General features: G+C 41.9%; 1 protein-coding gene across 2 annotated transcripts in view; it reads left to right on the top strand.

Moving 5' to 3' along the window:
* The first annotated feature begins 2,431 nt into the window (after positions 1 to 2,431).
* Positions 2,432 to 10,110, top strand: part of fam214a (family with sequence similarity 214 member A) — a 34,300-nt gene continuing 26,621 nt past the window's right edge. Inside the window, exon 1 of one of the 2 annotated variants that reach the window (XM_039794193.1) lies at positions 2,432 to 3,745. In XM_039794193.1, the coding sequence (XP_039650127.1) occupies positions 3,715 to 3,745 (31 nt within the window). In that variant the 5' untranslated portion in view covers positions 2,432 to 3,714. Of the gene's footprint in view, positions 3,746 to 6,562; positions 6,670 to 10,110 lie in introns of those variants that run through there. The other variant, XM_039794195.1, reaches the window with a different exon arrangement.

Raw genomic sequence — 10,110 nt, 5'->3', positions numbered from 1 at the left:
ATCCAAATATGTTTTATATGGCACAGATCTTCCATCTGTGAATAGGAAAATGTCCACATATCTCTTTAAAATCAACAAGGGTGTTGTCATAGCTTTCCAGGAGTTGCGACTGTTAGCTCCAGAATTTCTCTCTAAATGACATCATCACACTAACTACAGCCCTAACTGTGGTGCAGTGCAGGCCTTTGCAGCCCATTGCAAACCACAACTTAAAATGTCAGCTTTCCCTTCACACATTTCAAAAAAATAAAACATCTTTTTTTTTTACAGGTTGGGCTGTGATTGGCAAGTTGCAGATTAACAATTAAACACAACACAATTACAGTTTTGGGTACCAGTGCAAACTCAAAGTGGCTGATCTTCACAAAGCTGCTACACACCAAGTACACTGTTAGACATTTCTGTAATATCTACAGTTAATTACTACATAGCACACAGTAAAATACTGTAAAACAGTTTACAGTATTTTACTTTAGTTTCCAATGCATTATGGGGATTTTGGCTGACGTCCAACAATGTATACAGAGATTTACTGTATTTATGAAAATTGAAGTATGTTACTGTATTTAATTTGGCGCCGATAAGCTTTGTCTAATTTAAATTATTTTAAAAAAACGTGGTTAATGTAACAAACAATTACAGTAACTAAGTATTACTGTAAAAGGAATATATGGTTAGGTACTGTAAATTAGATTTACAGTAACTTACTGGGAACTAGCCAGTAATTTAAAATGTTTTTTAAAAAAAAAAAAATTATAAAATATTTTGTGTTTTTTTTTTTTAAAAAGAAAAAAAGGGGGCGTTGTCTTTTTTTTTTTTTCTCCGGGTTTGGGGGGGGTTTTCCCCAGAGAGGTCTGAATTCACAATATCTCTCTATGTTTTATCTTAAAGAGAGAACTCAGTTTCACAACTTAAAACTGATTTGTACACACATTTGATCGTAGAATTGCCCTTTAACCGTGTAATAAATACAACTACCATGTCATGTTGGTCTGCTGTCAATACTGTTGTTAACCATTCAGGAACACACCTAGAAATGTTTAAGCCCTTTGACAACAATTGAACAATGGCTCTAACACAGTGCCTTTAACCCCTGACCCAATCACAACAGCACCCCTTACCCAGCTGTTTCCAAGCTAAATCCTTAATAGGACACCACATGGTTTCTTATGTGAGTTGGTCTTGTCATGTGAAGGATCCCAGACTGGCTGATAAGGCTTCATGTGTCTCATCACACAATTTAGGAACAACAATTTTGGTGTAAATCAGTGACTGTAGACTAACTTTGTAAATGTTGCTCCCTTGCCAGAAATGCCCACAATCAACTGGTATGTTTGCATTGCTATTGTGAACTTAATGACCCTATTCTATGGGTCACTTGTCTCTGGTACCGTGATAGTCTTTTTTACTTTTTCTCTAGACTATCCAAAATATTATAATTATAATAATAGTAGTATTCTTTCCCCAAACTCAATTCCACTCTGTAGAGTCTATCTGTGTGTAGCAAACACCAATAACACACAAAGTGCAACTGCAGCTGTCAAACAGATTTGTGAAGCAGATTCTAGTGTCCTCATTTTGGCCTTTGCCTTTGTTCCAAGAGGTTTAAGCAGAGAAAAGATTAAAACAAAGAGCTCTCCCTCTGTCCTCTTTTTGTCTGTACCAAAATGACAACGGACCACATCCTGCATTTATCATAGTAGTAAGCAGAACCACAAGTTCTAGATCTGCTTCTTTTTCACTTTAACTTCACATGCTAAAGTTTAATTTCAACTTAACTTTACTTTTGTTTTTGAAAAAAACGTTGTAACATTTTTTTTCTCATTACAATGATTGGCCAAAGTTGGATGGTTAGCTAGTTAGTGGATATTTAGTTTTTTTTTTATTCTGATTTTGATGTTGTACCATTAATATATCTGGCATTGCTTAGCCATAACATCACCTTGGGCTTAAATATGGGTCTCATGTTTTACATTTCAGATTTTGGAATAATATTGGCCTGCTATGGTTTGGATTTTTGATTTTGTAAGTTACAACCCACAGCTTTTTCTGTTTAATATTACCCTATTATTGAAAACCCAATTTCTCTCTCTTGTTTAACATCATAACAAGGGCCAAATATAGGACAGTTTATTTATTTGGAATATACACAAGCAAAGCATTCCAAAGTTAATATCTAATGCATTTGCCAGGAACTTGTCTTGGCTTTCTCTCAGCAAGTCAAGACTTTATACTACAACATATAACAGCATTGTCTTAAACACACACGATCTTTGGCTTCATACAAGCAAGCCAGAACAAAATGTTCACGACCGGGGAAGAAAAAAACCAACCCTCATGTGCGCACGTGAACGCGCACCGATTTCCACTGACCAATCAGCTTACAGAGAGAAGCCCATCTCTTCTTTATCCCGTGTCGCTACTCAGACGTCCATTGTCAGTTATGTTACAGAACTGTAAATGCATATATTAAGGTGCGGCGTTTTATTTTTAAGCTTGTTTTCATCAGCGCGTCTTGCTCACGAGTTTTGGTACCACTTCTAACTTTGCGGTTGCTATGGCTGCGAGTTCATGCGAGGCTGGTAGGGAGGGAAGTGACGACTGGGGCTGTTGTTGGGACACGTGACTGGAGCTGCACTGATCTGTTTTGACAAGCAGTGGGGAGGGAAGCGAGGAGGGGAGGCAGACCGTAAGCATCACGACTGAGGAGGACTCACTGTTCCTTTCATCTGCATTTCGTCTGAATAATATCAGCATCGACCTTTTAGTTTTAGTAGTCAACTGGCCCTTAAATTAGCACCTGCTGCTGAGTAAACGCTCGTGGAAAACGTTGCCCTCTGTTACGAAGCGTTGTTGGAGTAGAGTCTAACTATTTGTTGTTGGTTTGAAAAGTTCGCAAAGGAAGTCCGCACAGGTGGCGTTACTAACGTTAAAGAGATGGCGACGGTTCAAAGGCTGCGGGTGGATAGAAAGTGGACCATATCCGTCTGATAACACAGGTTTACATTTCGTGAGACGAATGATGCGCTGAATATGTTCTCGTCGTAGCAAAAAAAAAAAAAAAAACCGAGACCGTCCGTCATCGGAATCGGTGTTTGCAGCTGAGCTGTGGCTACCTGCGCTACATTGGGGGTTGGGATGTTTGGGAGGTCGTCGTCACCAGTAGACGCTTAACTAAACCGTGACGATTAAGTTAGTTAACGGTAGTTGTGTTTGCTGTCTAGCTAGCTAACACTGCAGAATTGGCAACCCCTGCGGTTTTAGCAGAGCCAATGTTACAGGAGAGGGGACACAGAAATGCATCGCGACGTAACTATGGTTCAGGTGGCGGAATTTGAGACGACTTGTAAAGAGTAGCCAGCTTGCTAGTTAAATGCTAGTAGTCAGATTGGTTACTCGCCAGTAAGCAGACTGACAACTCCATTACCTAACGCTAACTGTGACGGGCTATCAGCTGTCTTTGTGTTAGTCAGTTGGACAATACAGTGCGACTCGATGGAAGCCTACAGTAGCATGCTAACAAAGCAATGCTTTGTTGTTGGGTAGAGGACAGCTGGCACCAACACACAGGCATCAAAGCTGATATTATTGCTTAGCTAATACAGCAGGTCTCAGTCACAGAGGATTTGGGGTTGGCTGTGAAAAGGCTGTGTGTGATAGAAAAAAAAGAGACGACTGAGCAAGAGACCTGCAAGAGACCCTGAAGGCAACCTGATGACACTGGACAACATGAAGTCGGAGCGAGGTATGTAAAGCACCACAAACACAGACACATGTAGGCACTACATACACACGGACGTATGTAGAGTGGACTTGATGGTCAGTGTGTGGGCAAGCTGTACATTTCCAGCTTTAGTGGACTGACTGTACCCCTTCCCCTGAGAGAAGAATCAGGCCAGGAACTTATGTAACAGCTGGTCATCCTGGTCACTGGTTATGTGAATTAACAAAGCCTGACCCTATGAGGACGTGTACACGCAACACACATTTACTGCTCCAGTTTTGGAAGTGAACACGAATGTCAGTTGTTTCTTTCCCCCCTATTTCATTTAGCATCAACATATAACCTGCAAGAGCCTCTCATTCCAAATGCTGTTCCCTTTTCCAGTAGCTCTTGTTTTGACAGTCTCTTGCAAAGGGCTGCTGCAAAATGTTCTTGACACCCACCCTGTTGTGAAAATCAGGCTCCTGCCGTATGCTCTGCAACCTGTTTACATGTCTCTGTATCTGCAGCAAGAGGTAAAACAGGGACAGAGGGGACACCCCTGTTTGTTTCAATGTGATTATGCTAATTTTATTATTGCATTCATTTGTAAAGGTTATCTCAAGCTTAATCTGTGCCCTGGCACAATTGACATTATCTTATAAGGTCCTGCATTGATTAAGCTAAATCATTCACTTTGTGATTGATTGTACATGGTTGTTTGTGATCCAGGGCAACAGCTGACTTGATCCGTTGTCAACAACACAATAGCACCGTACTTGGAAGCAGTGAAGAGACACTGTTCTCAGACATGATGAGATTAGCTGCAGTCAATCAGGGATAGTCTGTGTTTTTGCATAGGTTATGAAACTGCAGTCAGACTGCTGACTGGCCTGAGTGGGATCTTCCTTAGAGCACAATATGCTTAGCCTGGAAATCTAGACGCACCCTAGCGGCAGCAAATGTAATTTGCAGCAAGGGTCAGTCTAGCAACTCTCCATTGGCTTGCGAGCTGGAAAAACCAAATTCTGGTCAGGCCAATCACATCGTGTATAGAGTTGGCAGGCGGGTTTAACATGAGGACGGCAGAGTTGCGACGGTTCTGTGTAAATTCCCTGCTACTTGAAAATAAAGAAGATGGCTGCTGCTGGCGAACAGCGGTCTTTCGAATTGGCTTTGGCCACGACTCTCGAAGACTTGGAGTTAAGCACTGAAGTCATTCTTAAAAAAGGAAGATGTGTTCGGAGTTTTGCCGACCGGATACGGCAAAAGTTTAAAGGTCCAATGACATGGTGCTCTTTGGATGCTTTTATATAGGCCTTAGTGGTCCCCTAATACTGTATCTGAAGTCTCCTTACCGAAATTCAGCCTTGGTGCAGAATTACAGCCACTAGAGCCAGTCCCACAATGAGCTTTCCTTAGGATGTGCCATTTCTTTGTCTGTAGCTATTGAGGAGGAGAGAGGGAGGGGCAAGGTGGAGAGTGGGGGTGTGGCCTTGACCAACTGCCACTTTGCTCGTTTGAAAGCCATGATGTCTCTCTCTCATGGGTGGGCCAAATTCTCTGGGCGGGCAAAGCAGAGAAAGGGAGGTAATCTTGCTCATTATGACCTCATAAGGAGAAGATTCCAGAACGGCTCATCTGAGCTTTCATTTTCTCAAAGGCAGAGTAGGATACCCAGGGCTCGGTTTACACCTTTCGCCATTTCAAGACAATTGGGGACCATAGGCAGGCTGGGGGAACTGGGGGAAAAACCTCATAAAGTAAAATTTTCACACCATGGGACCTTTAATCTATCAACTAGCATTGCTCTGGTTGGCTATGAGTGCAGAGGGAATTTGAAAGACAACCGTTTATCCCGCCTCTCGGATTGAGCCCTGCCAATAGTGAGTTCCCAGTCCCAACATCTTGATGTGGGTCTGGCTTGTCAGGCTACAATATGCTGGTAATGGGACTCCACAATACACAGTAAACACGTGCCCTATATGGGCCTAGACTTTTAACCCTAGCCTTGCCTTGTCTTGACTGTAGGATCCAGAGGCTTTAAATAGAAGCACTGACCCAGACATCTGTGTGATGTGACTGCCCAGAGTAAAGGGCACACTGACTGAGTGACACTGTACACTGCAGTTATAGCCTAATAATGCAGCACAGCATGCTGGGTCAGCTGTGAACAGCAACACATCTGTTGTATGTTGAAGTATTGACTCAAATTGGGGGATATTGAAATGATTTAAAACCAAACACCGTATGCCTGCCTTGTGTCATACAAAAAGACTAAAATGCACATCACTGCAGCAAGTCTGTTCTTCATCCTTCATGGATTGCTGTCACCATGTCAGGTTGGCTCACTCACGGAATGTTCTAATTATGAAAGCTTGTTCCAGCAGTAGCTCCCTGTTTGACTGGCAGTCACGATGGGGCTATTGTTATTTGGCACATACTGTACTGTTCCTGTGGTGGAGATACCAGGTTGCTTATAGCCCAAACGCCTTCCTTATTTTGCTCTCTCTGCTCTCAGAGAAAGGGACTGCAGTGGTGAAAGAGGCTGTTTACTTAGTAACCTGGACCACAGCAAAGTCGAGTTGAGCACAGAGCAGGCAATTTCACTGCTCTGATGCTGGATTGAGGGTTCCTAGGAGAGCCAAACTATATTGAGTTTGAAGGGGAGAGTTGAACATGTCCAGACATGTGCTTCTAACATGAACACTCATGCAACAAGCATCACAGGCTGTGACCTCCTGGTCAGGTGGTTGTGAAAAGTCCAGCCAAGGCTTTGGGTGGGTGATGAGGTGATAGATTCAGGCTACATCCACACTAAAACATATCTTTTGCTACGTTTCCGCCTCGCATCCACAGACGTTTGGAAACACTGCTGACCCTGTTTGAGTTAAAGAACTCCGGGGTTGGGTTGTAGTCTTGACGGGCAGAGACTGGGATCTTTGGAATCGACGACAAAAACCCAGGTCAGTCAGTCTTATCATTAAGGCAGGCTTACATATACACTAATAACCTTTTAGTAGTCCAACCCCGTCGTCAGTCCAAGCAAATACATCCCTGGTCTTACTTTTCGCCATTGTTGTTATTTCTCCAAAGTGTTTTCTGTAAATTGAACTTACACATCCATGATTTTCAACTCCAAAGTAACGTTAGACAATCTGTTTCTTGTTTACACCCCGTAGCGCATGCTCAGTCAGTGTATGCAAATGGTCATGTGATATGCATTTTCAGATGTGTTAATATGGATGGAGATCATTTAAGATACGGAGCCTAAGCGCTTGTTTGGACGGAGATCGTTTTGTTTCAAAATGAAAACGTAGTAGTGTGGATGTAGCCTCAGGTAGGGCTGGTGATTTTGCCAAAATCTTCAATCCCTATATATATGTGTGTGTGTGTGTGTGTGTGTGTGTGTGTGTATATGTGTGTATATGTGTGTATATGTGTGTATATATATGTGTATTTCATATCTTGATAACGATATCACAATATAGCATGTTTTCTGGTCATTCAATAAATAAATAGGCCATATGAAATAACCACATAATAAAGCCTATTTTTGTATACTTCTGTATGAATTAATACTTCACAAATAGAATAATAATAATATAAACGTACCAAGCATTTTCTCATTTTATTAAGAACTGCAGAGCAAAGTGAACATAAAGTACAAGGATCAGAATGTAAGGCGTCTTCCAAATGATGTTATTGCCTTTTTTTTTTTTTACATTGCAATTGAATTATATACAATAGACATTTTTATATAATTTAATCGCCCAGCCATAGATTCAGGTTGTAACCAGTCATACCTGGGCTTGTGCTCCACCTTTAGCACCTTGATAGGGGACTCTGGGAACTGGTGTTGCTCAAATGCAACATATCGATTCCGTATCTGTGCTGATGTTGACCTTAATAAATAGATCCCATATCAGGCCGATGTGACCAATCCAAATTAAGTTTCTTAGTCAGCGCTGTAGCAACACAATTTTATAAAGCTTCTAGAACAACACGATTATACAGATGTGTAATAGTAATGTTTGTGTAAAATTGTCCTAAAAAAATTGTCTTTTTACAGCCTCATATTATCTTAGACATGGAAGGATGATCCTAATTGGTTCGATACCATGAGGTATACATATTTAAAACTGAAAAACAAAAAGAAGCGCTGGTATCCTGTGGGAACCCTGTATCAGAATTGGTATCCAAAAAAAAAGCAGGGTCAGTCTCGGTCTTCAAAGACCTCAGCTCATGATGAAAACAAAGAATTTAAACTTCAGAGTTTTCTTCATGTTTGTGCAGCTTCTCTTTGTGAGCCATGCTTTTGTTATAACAGGAGAAGAGGATCACTTATGTTCTGCTCAGAGGCCTAACCAGAGTCATCTGACCCCCTTGTTTTTCTGTGAGTTGAGCTGTGAGTCAGGATGGGGTGTGTGTGTGTGTGTGTGTGTGTGTGTGTGTGTGTGTGTGTGTGTGTGTGTGTGTGTGTGTGTGTGTGTGTGTGTGTGTGTGTGTGTGTGTGTGTGTGTGTGTGTGTGTGTGTGTGTGTGTGTGTGTGTGTGTGTGTGTGTGTGTGAGTGCATGTGGGTGTGAGGAGAGAATGAGTGTAGCAGCGAGTACACAAACCAATCGCTATTGGCCCTAAAACGTGCTGTACTGTTGAACCATGTGGCTCAACTGACGGCTTTTACAGGTCCCATAAAGAGCAGCTATGGAAAACCCGGGACCCGTTCACACCAGTTGGGGAAAAACATGGCTTGTTATACAGATTTCAAACTGTTTCAGCTCAAGTGTGGTAACGCTGTGTTTTATTTGTAGGATAAGGACATCATTTTTTTTTGGTGTGTTCCCATTGCCACATGTAGAAAGGGCAAAGTTTGATTCAAAAACCACATTGGAATTGTTTACACTATAAGAATAGGCTGTTTTTGCTCAACTGCGGTCCTCTTCATAACCAAATCACTGAAAGGAACATTAAACACAAAAAAACTTTGCATTTGATGGTGATATGAAGTCATATGGGGGAACTGTGTGAGCAATAAGCTAAGAATGCTGGCTGAGACCGCTTCCTCCTTTATGCCCTCGACTACATATCTCCTTCTCTCCCCCTTTCAGACACAAATCAAACAATATACAGAGAGATGACCTCAGAGCTAATCCAGTTGGAGAGACTCAGTCAGCTGGCAGTCCTTAGCGCTGTGTTCCTGCTCTCTGCTCTGCAATGTTATTTTGTGCGTTTGTATGATGGTGCTTCCTGTTTTGGAGTCATTAGTCCTTTAAGGAGGAGTTGAATACAAGTCCACCAACCCCCCTCACCCAATTTACTCCACTGCTTGCCTTCTGCCGTGCGCTCAGCCAGATTACAGCTGCCCTGAGATGTCCCAGCCACATGCCAGCGGATCAGAGTATACACTCTCACTGACGAGAGGCCCAGATAACAGAGTGACATACAAGGTTGTTGTCCTGTACAGCACCTGTCTTCTCCTGTGTTGTCTTTTCCTCCTCTGCAATGATTTACCCCATAGCAGGAGGCAGCCATAACTGTTGCTCTATTATGTTTTCCCCTTTCTTGATCGACTCATTTATTTTCTGGGTCTCTCTTCTTAAGATTTTTAGCTACATCAAAAGTAGCACTGGTTGGTAGTGCGGTCTTTTTTTAAATTCCAAAACACACCCTGTAATTTGTCATTTACTTATTACATGTATGACAACTGGATTTAAACACAACATACATTGAAAACCATAAGTTTGCATTTCATTGAGATTTAAAATAAAACTCTCATAGGATATTGTAGGTGTGTTTACGCATACACAATGTTACATTATGTATTAATTTCATCAACTAGTTCAAGCCAACATAAGTGTATCGTCACCCTATTGCCTTTTCAATACAACACCACTGCCATTTGCTGACCCAGCTGCACTGAACATGGATATTTGACTCCCCATTGTACAGCGAGATTTAGAGCTGCCTTTTGCAATGAATACCAATACTGGGTAGGCATTCAGATGTGAATTACTATCCTGACCCCCGGAGTAATCAGCCTAAATCAATGCTGTTGTGACAGATTTGACTGTAAGTGGCCTAGCTGCTATACGGGATTGGACGCCCAGTCCTCCCAGTCCAGCAATGCTCTTGCATAATGCTGTAATATTTTATTTGGCACCCCAACCCTTTATCAGGACATGTACACAAGTGCTCTTTTACCCTATAAATATAGATATGCTAATGCTTAAAGTCACTAAAGTCATAGCGAGCTGTATCCACACGCACCCAACATAAAACCAGGTGTATTTAGTACAGCTACTTCGTATTAAGGCTTAGTGTTAACAAGCTGTACGGACACACAGAAATACACCATGCAGACTTAGTGTTGGACTGGCTAAAGCTGAACGTAGCAGCATGGGTCGCA

This window comes from Perca fluviatilis, chromosome 3, assembly GCF_010015445.1.
Source record: "Perca fluviatilis chromosome 3, GENO_Pfluv_1.0, whole genome shotgun sequence".
Taxonomy (NCBI): domain Eukaryota; kingdom Metazoa; phylum Chordata; class Actinopteri; order Perciformes; family Percidae; genus Perca; species Perca fluviatilis.
Note: the sequence above shows the minus strand (reverse complement) of the source record. Positions and strands in the feature narration are given on the sequence as shown.